The sequence below is a fragment of the Acartia tonsa genome, chromosome 4, assembly GCF_053477335.1.
Source record: "Acartia tonsa isolate MP-2025a chromosome 4, ASM5347733v1, whole genome shotgun sequence".
Taxonomy (NCBI): Eukaryota; Metazoa; Arthropoda; class Copepoda; order Calanoida; family Acartiidae; genus Acartia; species Acartia tonsa.
In genome coordinates this window covers 51,158,110-51,177,761 of record NC_137263.1, presented here as the reverse complement: position 1 = coordinate 51,177,761, position 19,652 = coordinate 51,158,110, and the positions used below count along the sequence as shown (strand labels likewise).

At 33.2% G+C, this 19,652-nt stretch overlaps 1 protein-coding gene across 1 annotated transcript in view; it reads left to right on the top strand.

Annotated features, from left to right (window-relative positions):
- LOC145317667 (voltage-dependent calcium channel type A subunit alpha-1-like) overlaps positions 1-19,652 on the top strand; it is a 149,400-nt gene that overhangs the window by 54,202 nt on the left and 75,546 nt on the right. Inside the window, exons 12-16 of the mRNA XM_080158828.1 lie at positions 2,610-2,835; positions 3,251-3,455; positions 8,802-9,088; positions 17,827-17,949; positions 19,387-19,497. Of these exons, the coding sequence (XP_080014954.1) occupies positions 2,610-2,835; positions 3,251-3,455; positions 8,802-9,088; positions 17,827-17,949; positions 19,387-19,497 (952 nt within the window). The remainder of the gene's footprint in view (positions 1-2,609; positions 2,836-3,250; positions 3,456-8,801; positions 9,089-17,826; positions 17,950-19,386; positions 19,498-19,652) is intronic.

The window sequence follows — 19,652 nt, the reverse complement described above, 5'->3', positions numbered from 1 at the left end:
TATTAAACTCATGTGATAGAGGAACTAACCAATTTAAAGAGTAGCTGTGTAAATAAAATGAATCTTATGAAACATCTTGTGAGTGAAATGGTTTAAGATGATGACTTTTTATTATGTAAAGATGATTTAGTAATATGTTATATGCAAAAATGCAAAATTTATGTAAGAATTCAATCAAATCATTTCTTAAGTAAAAAGTCTTAAATCTTTATTCGAACATTGAGTAAATCCCCTATATAAATATTTCAAAAAATGTCAAACTTGGTCGTACAAATAATTTTAAAAATCAACTTATCTAAAGGAAGAAATGATTTGCTTAGCATGCCTAAGTGTAAAGGCAAATGCTATCCGTTACGGGCGGACACTTCATAGATACAGAAAAGAATCGCTTTTGGAGGTTAGATTTAGATTACGACGGAAATGTTTTAAAAATTTAGGTTTGAACTTTATAGGGCTATTATAGCAAGCTTTATGTTGTGGCTATATCTATCTGTTACGGAGGATGGACAGACACACCATAAATGTAGAATCGAATCGCTGTTGACAGTTAGATTTAGATTACGATGAAAATGTTTTTAACTTTGTAGGGCTAGTTAACAAGCCATAATTTGTGACTAAAGTTATCAGTTAGAAAGGATGGACAGACACACCGTAAATGTAGAATAGTTATTTCTCGCATCGTATTATAAACGGCTTTCCGCGGATATAGAATGTACAATTATAAGATTAAAACAAGTTTTTTTAGCCCCGAGGTGCCGAAGGCACCGGCTAAAAAAACTGGTTTAAATCTTATGATTGTACATTTGTATATTCGTAGAAAGCTGGATATAATACGATGCTAGACATAGTTTTTTCGTATGGATAAGAACCGGTTCCTATCCACCGGATTCGAATGAATAAGAAAAAAGATGTAAATGTGCCTAATCTTTAAGTTTGTACCATAGCGTACAAGGGTGGGGATAAAGGGGTATTTACCCCATTCACACTTTGAAACGCCTCACTTTACCCCCCTAAAATAAATATAAATATATTAGATTATCCTTCTTAAATCTTACAAACCCTCATTTTACCCCCTTCAAAATTAAAAGCCTGGACGTCCCTGGTTTGTACTTTATAGGACAATTCTAACATGCCTAAATTCGTTTATAAATTCTAGATATATGTTTGTTACATTTTTTTTTGTGTCTTTGCAGTTTGATAATCATTTTTAAAAGCGAAGCTTTCCTATAATTAGGAATTAGGTCAGTGCGTCCGTCCGGGGCAGCCCTACTGAAAGACTTCGTGGCAATTTTGCTTCAGCTGATGATATAGCATTCAGTTGTCCTTGAAGAAGCTTATAGTGCCTAATTAAAAAATGACGTCATACAATACAAATGACCAATGATAGGCCAGTATAAAACAATGTAATTGACCAATGGTAAAATGTATACTGGCCATTTGGTCATTTGTATTGTATGACGTCATTTTTTATTAGGCACCATAAGCTGCTTCGTTGTCCTGGATTCTATCTTTCCAAAACTATTCAACGTTTTGTTTTTAAATGTAAAAGTAGACTAAACTTTTGTGATAATTTGGAACATGTTTTGCTTTTTATTCAACCAATTGATACAACTTTAACCATTGGATTATTGTTACTGCAGTTTTTTTTAGCAAATTATGCATTTTTGCAATATTCAGAGGCTAGGTGGCGATACAAAATAATAAAAAAAAATATTCAAAAATTTACCTTAAAATTATTTTTTAATACAAATGGATGACTTTTATATTCTAGAATAGTTTCTAAAGTTTAGAAAAAAAATACAAGAAATCTAATCATGTCAGCTTTTTAAATATTCTGGCTTCTCTATAATTAGGGTTTTCTGACGGACGGTCGTCCATTTAGGCTCAAGATATTCACCATTTTCAAATATTCTTTTTCTAAAATGTTTGATTTTATACTATAAAATATTAAAGTTCTCTTTTATAGTGTCTATTTCAAATAGATCATATATTCGAAAAGAATTATTTTCTAAAATATTGATTGCGGTTTTGCCAAAAAAAATTTCTTGGGAAAGGGAAGTCCGATGGGAGGAGAGGGGGGGGGCAATTTAATTTCGACCTTGAACTTACAGAGAAGTATATTTGTAAAGAAAAGAGAATTGAATAAATATTGCAACTGCATTCTTTTTATTGTTCATGGCATAAACAGTTACTACCCACCAACCCCACTTCAACATTAATAAAAACGTTCTCTTTTGTTTTAGCCTCGTGCCCCTCTTTATTTTTTTTATAACTTAACTTTTAATGTTTTATATTTAAACTAACAGCTGCTTCTTAGCATTTTCAAGTTGAAGAGTAGTCCATAGAAATAGCCTAAAACCATATCAGGACTAAAATTTGAAGTAATAAATTGCCTAAAATGCCTTTCCAAAATGTAGATCTCTGCTGAACCCTGAATATTCAGCAGACAGCTTTCCGCAGATATTGAAATGAGAAATCATTAAGATTAAAACCAGTTTTGTGAGCCCCGAGGGTCTAAAGGCCTATTTTAACAAATCGTGTATCAATTCGATGCTATACACGATTTTTTAATATGGCTAAGAACCGGTTCTAATTTGTTTTATTTTCAGTTTATGCCGAGTTGTTTTTCCTGTGCGGCTTCGTGTTTGAGATGGTGATCAGAATGTACGCGCTGGGCCCCAACTACTTCGACTCCGCCTTCAACAAGTTCGACTGTGTCGTCATCTTTGGCTCCATATTCGAGGTGTTCTGGGTCAACTTTAAGCCGCGGGCCGGGTCCTTTGGTCTGTCCGGCTTGAGGGCGCTCAGGCTTCTTAGAGTTTTTAAAGTTACAAAGTAAGTTTTTATTTAATGAACATGGCATCCAGGGAGGGAGGGGATATTGGGCTGTTTATTATACTAGTCCCAAATGTTTTATAATAACGTTTTCCTATTCGTTAGCTAAACAACTGAATTTAGTTGACTCATTAAGTAGAGCGTCCAAGCGTTTAAACCTCCTATTGAAGCCTACAGAAGGAGTAATTTTGTGTATCATTAGGGGATTTAAATCAATTAATCGGTCGTTGTTTAATCCCTTTAGATCCATGCATTGCATCTTACATGTAAACTGAAATGTTGCTTTTCTTACTCATTAATTTATAATTTTTATCCTTATATTTTTTTATTTCACTGGGGCTTTTTGAGAACCATAAGTGGGGATAACTGAGGTTGATATAGAAATTACTATTCTAATTTGTGACAAACTTTTCAGATATTGGTCTCCACTGCGTAACCTTGTGATAGCCCTGATGAACGCCCTCTCCTCCATTATGTCCCTCCTGCTCCTTCTCTTCTTGTTCATATTCATCTTCGCCCTGCTGGGCATGCAGTTCTTTGGCGGCCAGCTCAACTTTCCAGAAGGGACGCCAACGTCAAATTTTGACTCAATTATAAACGCTTTGCTCACTGTCTTTCAGGTAGAGTAAAATTTTGTTTTTATAAGAATTTCAACAATTTTAAACATCAGCTGGAAGTCTAAACCTGACCCACAAACGGGTTTAAATTTGAGGCTTTGTCGCGGCTGACGCGCGGATGCCGAGCCCTGATTTTTATTTACCTAATCAAAATTTCGAGATCAACTGAAAATGGATTGCCTATTTCTTCCCTAATTTCCGAAGTTGTACAGCAGATAACACAAATTTGTGCAAAACCTTTTTTCAGCTACTCCGGTCAAGAGGAAAAGCGATGTATACATTATACATTGAAAATTTGGATCTACTGCAGTTCATGGTAAAATATTGCTGGTAACGAGTGCTTCCTGTTTTCTGGCAATATTAGAAGCTTCCTGGATCTAGCATAACAAGAAATATTGCTGGAGCTACCAATGTTTAACTTTCCTGGTTGCTGGCAATTTATGCATATTCCTGGCCACTGGCATGTTTGAAATATTCCTGTTAAAAAGCAATATTTCCCTTTTTAATTCCCATTTCCCTTTTAATACACTTACCCTACAATTAGAGGTTTGTAAGATTCACTCTACTCGAAGTGGCTTTTTGGCATGTTTGTCTGATTTGGAAGGGAGGGTAGTGGTGTTTCTCTGTACTAATTGTGGGAGTTAGGATAAGGTATAAATTTTGCTCCGTTCTATAACAATTTATAGTAAATTAAAAACCGTAAACTGATCAAAAACAAATAATGAATTAGAGAGAGGTGTGGGGTGAGACAAGACAAATATGATAAACAAATATTCCGTATTTCTGATTTTTATCTACAGTTAATAATACAACGTTTACGTAGGCATAAAAAGTAACAATATAAAAGTAGTCAGGAAAAACTTTAAGGGTAATAGGTCCTGGGAAGGTTTTTAACTATTTTAGTTGATTTGGAAGTCTAAAAAGGGGAGGCAATAGAATTATTTGAAATAAAAATCTCCCGCCATAATCTAATTACCTTCATGGTTTCACTTAAATAAATATCTACCAATATATGAATTATTAAGAGTGAAGCTTTTCTTATCATGGTCTGTATGTCACAGTTACGCCACTAGAATTGTTGGTGTTATCCTCTTAAATTTTTTTTTCAATTTTGTTAATTTTGGTCCCCTCCCCCCCCTCCCCTCCAACTAAACCATCAAACCTGGCCGCAGCACTTTTTTATAATTAGGTTATTTTATGTTACAGGGGCTGGTATTAAGTTTTGCATTGTATAGGCGTTCAAAATCGTTGGTTTTACTGTTTGATTTCTGAGCCTCACTTAGAAAAAATTAATTTATTAATACGATGAAAATTCCGAATTTATCTCCCCCACTTTTCAATATATTATAAAAATAAAAAGGCGCGCCAAAATTTGGCGCGAAAGTGGATATTAAGATAGAAACAGTTAAATTTATAGGTAAAGACCCAACTCTCCTATACCCTTCCCTCACCTTTATTAATAAAATAATTGAAGCAACTGTCCCTTATTAATCATTGCTGTTTACCCCCTAAGAAAATGTGATAAGGGGTATGGGGTAAAAACTCCTGTAAGCCAGTAATCTTCTCTCATTGCTGGTAACCTGGAAAATTTGCAGATTGCCAGCTAACAGGAACTTAGAATTTAGGGGAATTTGCGTGCTGCTGGATCCAGGAATCTTGTAATATTGCCAGAAACCAGGAAGCATTCGTTACCAGCAATATTTTACCATGAACTGCAGTAGATCCGAAAATTTTAATTTTTTTGTGGAAGTTTGAAGCTTTTTTAGCTAGTAGTAAATATTGAGATGAATGAGGAAACTATGTACACAAACTCAAATTCAGCCGACCTAAAATTTCGATTAAGAATATTTCGGCAACTCCTAGTGGAAAAAGAAATAAAAAAAACACCTTTTTAGAATGTTGAACAAAAGCGACATAAAACTTATTCATCAAGATCAAGAATGAGATAATATAAAATTGCAACTATCCAAATTTAGTAGATTTAATTTCGTACTCCAAGATCTATTTGAGCCGACTTCTTATTTCAATTAAGTTTGGCCATTAGCCAACAAAATTAGACCATCAACAGAGAAAATAAAAAGTTAATAGAATTAAAAGTTGAGGATAAAATTACTAATGTATCTAAATGAAGATTAATTTTGTGCAGAATAAAAGTTTCGTTCACAGACACAAAGTTTCAAGGAGTAACAAAGGAATATAATCATAAGATTTATATATGGGTTTGTCTTTATCTTAAATTAAAAGCTACTTTGGGTATGTCCCTTTCGTGGCAACGCCTCTTAAGGGGCGTTTCTTCGTAATTTCGCAGTAGCTTTTCTCCTATGTATAGCCCCTGCGGGGCCAAAAGCCATTTTGAAAATACGACGAATCGCCCCTTAAGAGGCGTCGCCATGAAAGGGACTATACCTAAATTTTTTATGAATACGTTTTAGTACTGTTATCCGGGTATGGTTGTCTAAGTCTGTCTGATACAAGGACGTCTAAGCTTCATATATTTTTGGGGATCTTAGTGGGGAGAGGAAACTACAGAAATGATTTTAAATATAAATTTGTAAAATTACTATTAGAATAAATAGATTAGAGCAAAGTCTCAGCAAATATATTTCAAGATTGAAAAGTATATAAAATGTTTAAATTTATTTTCTTCAGGCAGTAAAAACAGATATCATTTATTTATTAATAGCGCAACTTTTCTATAAAGAATATCTTTCGTAGACCTGTCTTTCTATAAGTAAATTTCCTCATTGTAAATTTCTTTAAAAGCATTTGTTTAAAAATTACATCTTTTATTGTCATAATATCACGTATGCATGCTTACTCCTATATAGACTGGTACAATTACACACACAACACAAACACAGAACAACAAACACTTCTATTTATTAGTTTATTAGTCATTAGCGGCTACGCCCCTAGAGGCCTCTTTTTTTGGGGGGGGAGGTGGAGGTGTCCTACCCCCCAAAAATAGTTATAAACCTTCCCGGGACCTATGAGAAGCTATGCTGTTAAGGAGAACCCGATCGGTTCAGCGGTCAGCGAGATCGTTTGATACAAACAGACACACAAACACACAGACAAACAGACATCCTGTTACTTTAGTATAAATGATTTAAATAGATGTTTTTTTTTAAATATCTTATTAAATTATATATATTACTAGCGGCTTCGCCCCTAGCCTCTAGGCGCTTTGCCCCAAGAGGTAATTTTAAAAAAAATCGAGTACCTCTCATTCAAATTAATTTATTTTTTTAATTGAGGGGGATTTTTTTTATTTTTGGGGGGGTTGGGGGTGTCTTAGAAAATAGCTTATAACCGCCGCAGGACCAGTAGGTATATTCCCTGAAGAGTAGAATCCAATCGGTTTAGTGGTTACCGATATCTTAAGGGACGGACAGACAGACATCAAGCTACTTTGCATTACAGATACTGTTCTCTTAATTCATTAATATGTTTGTCCACATTTTACTTTGTTGACAAAAATATATTTTAATTAATAAAAGCTCTAAAGACAAATAAAATATTTAGGACATGTCCTGGACAAATTTGTTTTATCATGTCTGTCAAACACACGCACACACACACACACACACACACACACACACACACACACACACACACACATAGTCATACACACACACACAAAGTCCTTTAGTTTATAAAATCCACTTTTTGCTTTGCTCTGGAGTATGGCAGAGTAAACACTCTAAAATGTATATTTTTATTTCTTTTAAATTTTACAGTCAATTTAGTTTTTTCCAAAAGATGACTTTTTCAGTTTAGCGTTCCATGGAAGATATACATAGGTTTAATTCTTTGATAAAGATCTTAATTCTAAAAACTTATGAGTTCATCTAATAGATAATTTTTTTTTTTTAAGAATTTTGAAAGATTTTTCAGACCTTTTTTATAGTATTCTTCTAGCTAAAGTCATATATTTAGTCTTCCTCAGTGAAAATCTTCTGCGCTATATTACAAAGTTTATCAACACAAGTATATGATATAATAATTCTCATCATAGAGTTTGATCAATTAAAACAGATCATCCATATACATATATATGTCCGAAGTATTTGAAACTAGGAGCTGCTAAGAGTATAAAGAGAGAGAGAGAGAGAGAGAGAGAGAGAGAGAGAGAGAGAGAGAGAGAGAGAGAGAGAGAGAGAGAGAGAGTTTATGATATCGAAGTTTATGATATCGAAGTTTATGATTAACGACAGACAGACAGACAAGTTCACTTATAGAGTGCTTTTTTAAAAATTTCAATATCATTTTACTAAAAAGTCTTTCACATTAACTTTAGAAAAAATCTTTGAATGGACATATTTTTCCTTTTACAGAAATGAAAACATTATATTAAGGTTTATATTATATTATGTTATACATACATAAATGATATTTTTTCTACTGCTTAATGTTGACATTAATATTTGCTTAGGTATCTAAATTATTATAATATATAATTAGGTCCTCATACCCCCTAGATTTCAATATTTGGGCCTTCCCAAAAGGGCTCGGCAACCGAAGCAACAGCTACAGCTACTACTCCCCGTTTGGCATATCGAAGCCTTTCAAGTCTTTCTAAGCCACCAACGAAGACTTTTAATTAAACCGCGCGGGTTTCTTAGTCACTAAGATAGCCTCATTAGAAGCTATGCAACTCTTTAATCCAACGGATAGATTGGAGGAAAAAATTGAGCCTCAGCCATCATTAGACACACCCTTTCTAAACCACACTCAGATAACAAATCTTAAAATAGCTGCATCCTACCCCCACGGGCCCACAGTCACCATCTGCCGTATTTTACTTTTTTTACTTATACCTATAACATAATTATATTAAGTTCTGCATTGGCTTAGAATCTGGGGTGCAGAAAATAGGTGTAAGGTTTAAATTTAAACCCGTTTAAGGGTCAGGATTAGACTTTCAGCTGATTTTTAAAATTGTAAAAGGTTGATATACTTGAGGCTTATCAACGGCTGACGCGCGGCTTCCGACACCTGGTTAAAATCTACCTAAACAGAGTTTAATTCAGAGTTTGATAAAAGGGGAGTAAAACCCCGCCTTGAGTAATTATCAAAATATTTTAATTGTCTTTCCATTATGGGTGAGAACCAGTTCTAATCCAGAGGATATTAATTACTGAAAAATCATGTATTTTATCTTATTATAGAAAATTTTCTACGAAGAGTAAAATGAAAAATCATAAAATTTATACCAGTTTTGTTAGACCGGGCCTTCGACCCCTAGGGGCTAACAAAACCTAAATAATCCTATAATGTACCGTTTTGCTATCCGAGGAAAGCTATCTATAATACGATGCGATATACAACTAATATTTGTTGTTACAGGTGCTGACTGGGGAGGATTGGAATGAAGTGATGTACACTGCCATAATGTCAAAGGGTGGCCGGGAGGGAGGTGGCACCCTGTATGGTATCTACTTTGTCATCCTTCTCCTGTGTGGTGACTGGACTCTACTCAATGTGTTCTTGGCTATTGCCTGCGACTCGCTGGATCAGGCGGCAGAGTTGACCGCCGCAGAGGAGGCGGAGAAAGAGAGGAAAGAGGCGGAGGAGGAGGCGGCGCGGATGGCCGAACAGGCGGCTCTGGGCGCTATAGATCCTAGTGCTATGGGGTAAGGAGTTTTTTTTATTTGTTTATAACCATTTTTGCTATACCTGCACTTACAATACTACCAGGGAGGGAGGGGACAATAGGCTGTTTATTACAAATAACGTTTTCTTCTTCGCTGGCTAAACAACTTTGGTGACTTTTATTGAATTTTGATTAGTTGTTTTATTTAGTTGATTGTCCAAACATTTCAAACACTAATTGTTATCTACGAAAGGGGTAATTTTATGTATCATCATTGGATAAGTTTATTAATTTAACGGCCATTATCTTGCCCTTTTAGATCCTTGCAAAACTACCATGACAATTGACAAAAAACTTAGAAAGTAAAGTTTATTAAAATTTGTGTAATATCTTTATATATTTTTATTATTAAACACGAAGAAAAAAGTGCATAGCCCATAAATCAATTTAAATCATTTAATATCCTAAATAGATAGAGATACTCTAGAGATACATACTGTCTAAATCAGCCAATAGGAGAATACTAAAGGTACATTCAAGACATCTCATTTGGTAGAAATATTTTACAGATCTTATCAAATGCCTATTTTTTTCATTTTGTTTGCATTATGAGTCAGCTATAAATTGACGCATATCTTAGGATAAAGCTTTTCTTTGGTGAATTAATTAAAGTAAATTTTTTTCCCTCTTTTAATGTGCAGCTAATAACAAATCATAATAAGTTAGTTATAAAAAATTTTCAATAAAGGTAGCTTTCTAAAAATTATACCGTCGAAAAAATTCGTCTCAAATTTCGTCACGTATCTCGTATATTACAAAATGTAAACAACGGTTTTTGTCTGCAAAAAATTCCCTTTTAAATTTGACGAAAATTGGGGTCAGATGGATTTTCTAGATACACTATATCTATTTCTTTAATATGACAAAGGATAAAAAATCTGCAATTGTAGAGATATTAAAAAGGCTAGGTAAGTAAGATTATGTGTAATTTTGGGATTTTAAACAGATAAAAATGCATTTTCTTTCTACATTATTATTTATTCATTTTGAATGAAAAAGATAAAAAGAATAAGAAAACTTATTAAGTCATTTCTATTTCATCAGTTCTTTACATTCTTTTAAGTTTTTTTTACAATATATGACTTCGCCGTTAGCTAAAAGTGTAATGAACTTGAATGCAATTCTTATAGAAACTTATGGGTCATAATAATTTGACGAGGGGTAGTGTATATAAAAAGTTTTCCTGTACATTTTAAATCATTTTTACAAATAGTTTTAATTCTTATTAATGCCATTATTACAATTCCTAATCAGTCCAGGCATCATTTATATATTTTGCCTTATACAGACGTACGTAAAGTCATCCAGATGCTCCTAGATTATGATATTATTATTATATTTTAAAAGGATTATACAGTAAGTATTTTTACAATGATCTTATTTATTTGGTTGCAACTACCTAAAAGTCCTTTTTTATCTAAGTTTATAAGGGGAAGGGGGAAGTTTTAAAATAAAGTTTTGTTATTCGTTGGGCACTTCATTGAATTTTTATTGGTTTATAAAGTTGAGTATATAAATAAATTTAATCTACAGATGGGGTAATTTCGTGTATCATCATTGTTGATGTACGTACATCAATAATCGGCCATTGTCTTATCCTTTTATATAGATACCTGATATATTATTATTATATATATTCAATATACATTCACTCAGATTTAATTTATTCCTGCTCTTTTTATTATTACATTATGCATATACACCACATTACACATTATTTTACATGCTTTCATTAACCTTGGCTCAGTGCAGTGGCGTGCACATGGGGTGGGGGAGGGTAGTTAGGGTGAATGTCGCCCCCGCAAGACATAAAAATTTGTAAATCCCCTCATTAACCCAAAGATTTTTCTCTAGGGGGGGGGGAAGATCAAAATATTTGGGTAGGTGAGAGATTAGATTAAAACAATAGAGGGGGATGGGGTTAAATAACTGTATGTCCCCACGCCGTGGACCCTGTGCTGACTTTCAGTTTGGTCTTTGAAAATAAACCAGTAACGTCGGAAATATTAACACAGCCACTTCGCTACATTAGCAAAATGCAATTTTCTAGCAGACGAAAAAGGTCCCCCGGGGTCAGGAGTTGTCTAGGTTATACATCTATATTTGTACATTAATTGGTGAGAAGATTTACAACTGTTTAAAGCGTTTAATCCTCCCCTAATTCTAAATCGTGTGTACGCCCTTGAATGAGAAGAATATCAATGATATAAATATATATTGCATTATACTGCACCAACTTAAGTAGGCTTTTATATCCTTAGAAATTGTTTATAGAAAACTATTATTTTAGTCTGTAATTAGACAGTGAGGGGGGGGGGGCATTGGGCTGATTATTACACTAGTCCCCAAAGTTTTAAAATACCGCTTTCTTATTCGTTCAGTTATTAACTTTGGTGGCTATAGTGAATTTTGATTGGTTGGTTCATAAACTTTAGTGTTTTAACGTTTTAACCACTAATTTTCATCTACAGAAGGGATACTTTTGTGTAACATCATTGGGGATGTACATCAGATTATCGGCCATTGTCTTATCCCTTTATATTTCTGGTAATTAGAGGCTCAATACATACAAAATGACTTTTCAAATTTATAATTGTGAATTTAATTATAAGTAGCACTTTGAATTTAGCATAGCAGTTGATATAAACAAGTCGCCACAAAAATCCTTTCATAAAATAGTCTGAGATAAGATAAGATAAGTGTTTTGTTTTTTTGTTTTTTTTGGGGGGGGGGGAGCAAAATATCTCTAAAAAACCGGCTAAGATAGGCGATACTAATATGGTTTTAACTTTGATGATTTTCTACTATGATATTATAAGAAGATTTTCCAGTATGGCTTCGTAACCGATTGATATCCGCTGGATTAGAACCGGCTCATAGCCATATTGAAAAATTATGCATAGCATCGCATTAAGACAATTTTTCACGAAATTTAAAATAAAAATAATAAAATGAATACCAGATGTGTTATTCCGGGACTTCGGCTGGTTTTAATCTTATATGTTTTTATTCTAATACCTGCAGAAAGCTGTCTATAGTAAGATGCGATAAATAACACTCAAAGAAATGTAAAAACTCAAGAAATTCCTTCTAAAAGAAAATATACCTTTCTAATCTAATGCTTTCATAATTGCAAATTATATTTCACCCCCTACCCACATGAATAACCCTTTCCTTGGTTTACCCATCGCTTCTTCCCCATCCCCTTCCATCCTGGCCTTTTGTGAAAGTTGGATTAAATGCATTTCTAATCTCTTGCCTCTTAGCTGTGTTGAGCTGTGTGTAGCTAGCTCCCAGGCAGGGCATTGGGACATTGGGCTGTTATTACACTAGTCCTTAAAGTCGTATATTGACGTTGATATTGGCATAACAACCTTGGGGACTTTTATTAAGTTTTGATTGGTTGGTTCATTTAAGTAAGTGCCCAAATTTTTCAACAACTTATTGTAATCTACAGAAGGGGTAACTTTGTGTATCATCATTGGGGATGTACATTAATTAATCGGCCATTGTCTTATCCCTTTATATCCCTGGCTAGCTCCACCTCTCCTATATGTTAGCTCCAACTCTCTCAAGCTAAAATCTATCTAGGCTTCTCATACTACATAGCATCAAATAAATATTTTCATAAAACATTTTCTTTTACGATCTACCATTTTTCATATAACTCTTATATCCTACCTAGAATAGTTGGACTAAAAGTACAGAAGAATTTATTAAGTTTGTACTTAAAGAAAAACATACTTTAGTACAAAGTAGACATAGAAAAGCCATTTTACGGTACAGTGTACTTATATTATAGACTAATATATAACAAGCATGACAACATTTATAAAAGCAAAGCTCTAAAACGGTAGGACAAACGGACAATAACACTTTTAGAGTGTCAGAACTGAATAATCAAAATATAAATGAATAAAAGACGAAACAAAATTGATAGTAAATTTGTTAAAAAAAACTGGATATTGTTTAAGGACATACTAACATTTTTCGGAATTGTTTATATAGATGCTTCGCTTATAATATGTTTATAATAGACATACGGACATTCTGTTAACGATTATAGAGTTGCTACGCTTTCAAAATCGTACCTAACTACTATAAGAATCATCATGCAAAGTTTTAAATCGATAGGTCAATTCCAACATGCCTAAATTAACAAAAAAAAGCTGTCCGTTCCGTATTGACGTACGGACAGACCGACCCTAATTATAGAAAAGCTTCGCTACTAAAAAGTATGTGTAATATGTATAAATGAAAACATACATATATCCAGAATTAGAAGTGAACTTGTAAGAGTAATCTATTTGTATTCTGTCTACCTACTTGACGGTCCATGAATAGCTGCACACAAACAAAAACAGACACAAAATTGAAAGAGAAAATCATGGCCCAGATTCACTAAAGTTCTTTATTCTTTAAATATTAGATTTAGGGGCTCTATATTCGAGGAATGAAAAATAACTGAAAACCATCTTAATACTTAAATCTTAAAATAAAATAGCCTAAAACCACTCTGGGACTTAAGTAAAGCTTCTTTTAATTGGATAACTCATCCGATTCAGTAATCATTGAAACCTTAGTCTTTAAACAAAAAAACCTTACTACTTTGTACAAAAATAGAGGCTTCGACCCTATTCTCTACGGGCTACGCTTTAGTTAGAAAAATTCTTTTTTAAAACAAGATATAATAAAATGCATTTTTCTTGGGTTATTTAGTGAATACTGCCCCATTAGAAATGTGTCCATCTGGTTGCTTTGTGCATATCTCTATATTGCCATTCACTTCCCCCACATACTATTCTTATACAATATATATTATACATACACATGTTAGTATGGCCTATCAAACTATTCTTATACAATATATATTATACATACACATGTTAGTATGGCCTATCAAACTATTCTTATATAATATACTAGCGGCTTCGCCCTTAGCCTCTAGGGGCTTTGCCCCAAGAGGTGATCAAAAAAATTAAGTTGAAATTCGTAAAAGGACCAAGGAAATCTTCTGCAAAAAAAAGGACCAGGGAAATCTTCTGCAAAAAAAAAGGACCAAGGAAATCTTCTGTCAAAAAAAGGACCAGGGAAATCTTCTGCAAAAAAAAACCAAGGAAATTTTCTGCAAAAAAAAGGACCAGGGAAATCTTCTGCAAAAAAAAAATAGGGGGGATTTTTTGGCCCCAAAGAAAATAGCTTAAAACCACCACAGGACCAGTAGGTATATACCCTGAGAGTAGAATCCAATCGGTTCAGTGGTTACCGAGATCTTAAGCTTCAGACGGACGGACGGACAGACATCATTCTACTTTGTATTATAAATATTATACATACACTTGTTAGTATGGCCTATCAAACTATTATTATACAATATATATTATACATACACATGTTAGTATGGCCTATCAAACTATTCTTATATAATATATATTATACATACACATGTTAGTATGGCCTATCAAACAATTCTTATACAATATATATTATACATACACATGTTAGTATGGCCTATCAAACTATTCTTATATAATATATATTATACATACACATGTTAGTGTGGCCTATCAAACTAGTCTTATATGATATTGTATATTATACATACACATGTTAATATGGCCTATCAAACTCTTCTTATATAATATATATTATACATACACATGTTAGTATGGTCTATCATACTATTTTTATATAATATATATTAAACATACACATGTTAGTATGGCCTATCAAACTATTCTTATATAATATATATTATATATACACATGTTAGTATGGCCTATCAAACTATTCTTATATAATATATATTATACATACACATGTTAGTGTGGCCTATCAAACTATTCTTATACAATATATATTATATATACACATGTTAGTATGGCCTATCAAACTATTCTTATATAATATATATTATACATACACATGTTAGTATGGCCTATCAAACTATTCTTATATAATATATATTATACATACACATGTTAGTATGGCCTATCAAACTATTCTTATACAATATATATTACTAGCGGCTTCGCCCCTAGCCTCTAGGGGCTTTGCCCCAAGAGGTGATAAAAAAAAAATTATGGCGAAAATCGCAAAGGACCATGGAAATCTTCTTCTTCAAAAAAAAAAAAAAAAAAAATGGGGGGGGGGTTTGTTTTTTGGGGGGGTTGGGGGTGTCCCACCCCCCAAGAAAATAGCTTAAAACCACCACAGGACCAATAGGTAGATACCCTGAAGAGTAGAATCCGATCGGTTCAGTGGTTACCGAGATCTTAAGGGACAGACAGACAGACGGACAGACGGACAGACAGACATCGTTCTACTTTGTATTATAGATACATACACATGTTAGTGTGGCCTATCAAACTATTCTTATATGATATATATTATACATACACATGTTAGTATGGCCTATCATACTATTCTTATATAATATATATTATACATACACATGTTAGTATGGCCTATCAAACTATTCTTATATGATATATATTATACATACACATGTTAGTATGGCCTATCATACTATTCTTATATAATATATATTATACATACACATGTTAGTATGGCCTATCAAACTATTCTTATATGATATATATTATACATACACATGTTAGTGTGGCCTATCAAACTATTCTTATATAATATATATTATACATACACATGTTAGTATGGCCTATCAAACTATTCTTTTGTGTATCATCATTGGGAATGTACATCAATTTATAGGCCATTGTCTTATCCCTTTAGATCCCTGCCTTTATACAGTATAAAAAGATGATAATTTCTTTATAATTAAATTAGCGGCTGCGCCCCTAGCATTTAGAGGCATTGTATTTGTAGAGAAAGAAAGGGGTTAAAAATAAAACTATCCTAAGACTTAAATCTGAAAAATAAAATTGCCTAAAACCATCCCAAGACCTATGTGAAGCTTCCCTAAATGGAGAAACTAATCGTTTCAGTGGTTATCGAATTCCTAGCTGCAGTAAAAAAAACTTAGTACTTTAAATAATAGTATACGCCCCTAGCAACTGGATGCTCTCCTTAGAGATATATGGAAAGGCAGAAAAATAGCCTAAAACCATCTCAAGAAGCTTGAGTGTAAAGGAGAACCATATCGGTTCAGCAGTTAGCGAGATCCTACGCTACAGACAAAAAAGCTTACTACTTTATATAACAGAATAACTAGTTCCATAGGCTTTACTATATATACTTATTTAGTATACATTATACTACTTATGTCTGTTTTGGGTTATATAGAAGTAGAAATATAGTAAAAATGTATTTTCAGCTTTTAAAGAGTTTTTAGACATCTTGAGTGTTTTCGGACAGCTAGTATTCATACTAATATTTTCATGTGTTGAACATAAATAGATTTGTTCAAGTTTTTCTTGTGGCAAAAATAAACTAAGTTTCTTATTTTCAACAACAAAAATATGAAATTAGGCAATTTTCCTTTAATTACAACTGAATATTAATGAGGCGCGTGCTTAGAATTTTCTGTTAGGGTTGCGACAATATTTCGTTATTTAGAAAGATCTAAATCTAGCTGACAGGGGAAATTACACTGGTACCCAAAGTTTCATAACCATGTTATTTTATTCGATGGCTTAAAGACTAATAGAGTTCATTCACCCCCTTACCCAGCCACCTATCCCACGTCTTAATATTTTTTAGTAGCGAAGCTACTCTATAATTATATTCGGTCCGTCAGTCCGTCCGTAACGCTATGGGGGAAACGTGATTTTCTCAGCTCCTATTGAGGATAGACACCTGAATTTTTTAGTGAAGATTCTCATCATTTTTGAGCTTCGTTACTTATGTATGTTGTCATCCTTGTTTTTTATATTGTTATTGTTATTGAAACAAAGGATCATCCAGGAAAAAGGTTGGATAATTCAAAACTGTTCTATCTCATCTTTTTCTTTTATGCATTCTCTAATATTGCTTCTTTATAAAATATCTATAGATACAACAAATAAAGCAGCTTAAAGAGCCCATAAAAATGACGTCATACAATTCAAATGACCAATGGTAGGCCACTATACATTTTAACATTGGTTAATATAAATGTAAACTGGCCTATCATTGGTCATTTAAATTGTATGACGTTTTTTTGTAGCGCTAGAAGTTGTTTCATAATAAATTTTTAAGACGTTTTAATGCAGCTAACTCCAAAATGGCTTAATTTGTTGAAAACTAAAAAATATTTCTATGATAAAAAAACTCCCCAAAAAATAGGATATCAATTCTATTAGAGGTTATTTATCGCATCGTATTATAGACAGCTTTCCGTGGATGTTAATATGAAAAATTATAAGATTAAAGGCCAACGCTTACAAATCTGGTTTTAATTTTAAGATTTTTGTTTTTATATTTGTGGAAAATTGTCTGTAATTCGATGCTCTACATGTTTTTTCAGTATGGCTGACAACTAGTTCTAATCCGCCGAATATTAATCGGTTTCGAAGACATACTGGAAAGGGGTTGAATATCTGTATGTCTTCATCCCGAGGACCCTGTGCCGATTTTCAAATGGGTCTTTGAATATCAACCAATAGCGTTGGAAATATTAACACAGCCAAGTCGCTACAAAAGAGCAGAAAGCAATTTGCTAGCACGGAAAAAGGTCCCCAACAGGGTGATCCAGGTAGTTGTCTGGTTACACATCTATATATTTATAGATTTATTTTCTAATAATATCTTTTATTTTAGTGAGGGAGGTGGAGGTGGGGGTGGGGGAGTTGAGGAGGAGGATGAGGAGGCACTACCTGAGGAGGAGGAGAACAGACCAATTCTGCCTTATTCCTCATTTTTCATTTTATCTTCCACTAACCCGTAAGTAACTTTTTTTATATTATAGTTGAAGCTATTTGTAATGCCTATAAAAAATAACGCCTTACAATACAAATAACCAATGATAGGCCAATACACAGAATAAATTACCAATGGCAAGCCATTATAGATTTTAATTGACCTATTGTATAGGCCAGTATGACGTCATTTTTTATAGGCACTATACAAATCTGTTCGTCTGTTTTTAATCCTTGAAATCTTGTAAACATGTGTTTCGATTCATACTCAAACAAATGTGAAACAATTAAAGAATTATAGAGTAGCTTCGCTACTAAAAAAATATTTTTTCTTACATATAGAAGACAATAAAATATTTGAAGTCGAATTTGTGAGCAAAAACATGGAGAAGAAAACTGTGAGTAAGAATTTGCAAACTTAATAGCAGCACTTACAGTTGTCGAACAAGGACGATATTGTGTAGAATCTGCGCAGCATAACATTTTACAACACATTTAATCAATTTAATTAACTAGCTGAATGAGGCTTCTAGATGCATTTGATGGAAGTCGACCACCTAATTTTGTTATTTTTGTGGGGGGAAGGGGTGGGAGTGTGTAGGTAAACTCTCTAAAAATAGTATAAACCTTTCATGTATCTATAAAAAGGCTTACTGTAAAGGAGAAGTAGTAGCGAGATTTTTAGCTACAGACAGACACTTAGACATCCTCTTACAGCTATAAACACGTCAAAAATTCATTAAAACATGCATGATATGCAAAACACAAAAAAAAACGCACATCAAGAACGCATTCTGATTAAATTCAATTCATCAAATTAAACGGTCAGACGGACGTATAGACAAACATATCCTAGTTATAACGCAGCTGCGCTGCTGAGAATCTTATTAAAAGTTTTTACGCATACAGCTTCACATTCTTTATCTAATCTATTTTCATTTTTTTGCAGAAAGTGTAATCATGTTGGATTCAAATTTTCAACATTTTTGCATTTCATACAGCGAATACATTTTACATTGCATATTTCTACATCTTTATTTGTATATTTATTCACTTTCTCTTCAAGGATTTAATCATAAAACTAAATTTTCTTTACCATTTACATAATATATATAAGACTAGCGGCTACGCCTCTAGAAGCCTCTAAGGAACACTTGAGGTGGTTGGGGGGTTGAATTCGATCCCCCCATTCTTTAATTTAGTTTTTGAAATAGTAAAATCTCAACCCAAAAATAGTTTTAAACCTTCCAGGACCAATAAGAAGCTAACCTGTAAAAAAAGAACCACATTGGTTCAGCGGTTTACTATGTATCGTTTCGTATAATAGACAATTTTTCACGAATAATGCAATAAAAATCATAAAATTATTACTAGTTTTGCATTTTACTATCGTCGGAAAGCTGTCTATAATACGATAAATAAAAAATATTTCATTATTTGATAATGTTTTTCTTTTTTTCAGAGTTCGAATTGGCCTTCACTGGTTCGTTACTCGGCCATTTTTTGATGGATTTATCATGTTCGTGATATTGTTGAGTAGTGTTGCTCTTGCTCTTGAGGATCCTGTCAAGGAAAACACACAAATTTGAATCCGGTGGATAGGAACCGGTTCTCATGAATACGAAAAAACTATGTCTAGCATCGTATTATATCCAGTTTTTTACGAATATAGAAATGTACAATCATAAGATTAAAACTAGTTTTTTTAGCCGGTGACTTCGTCACCTC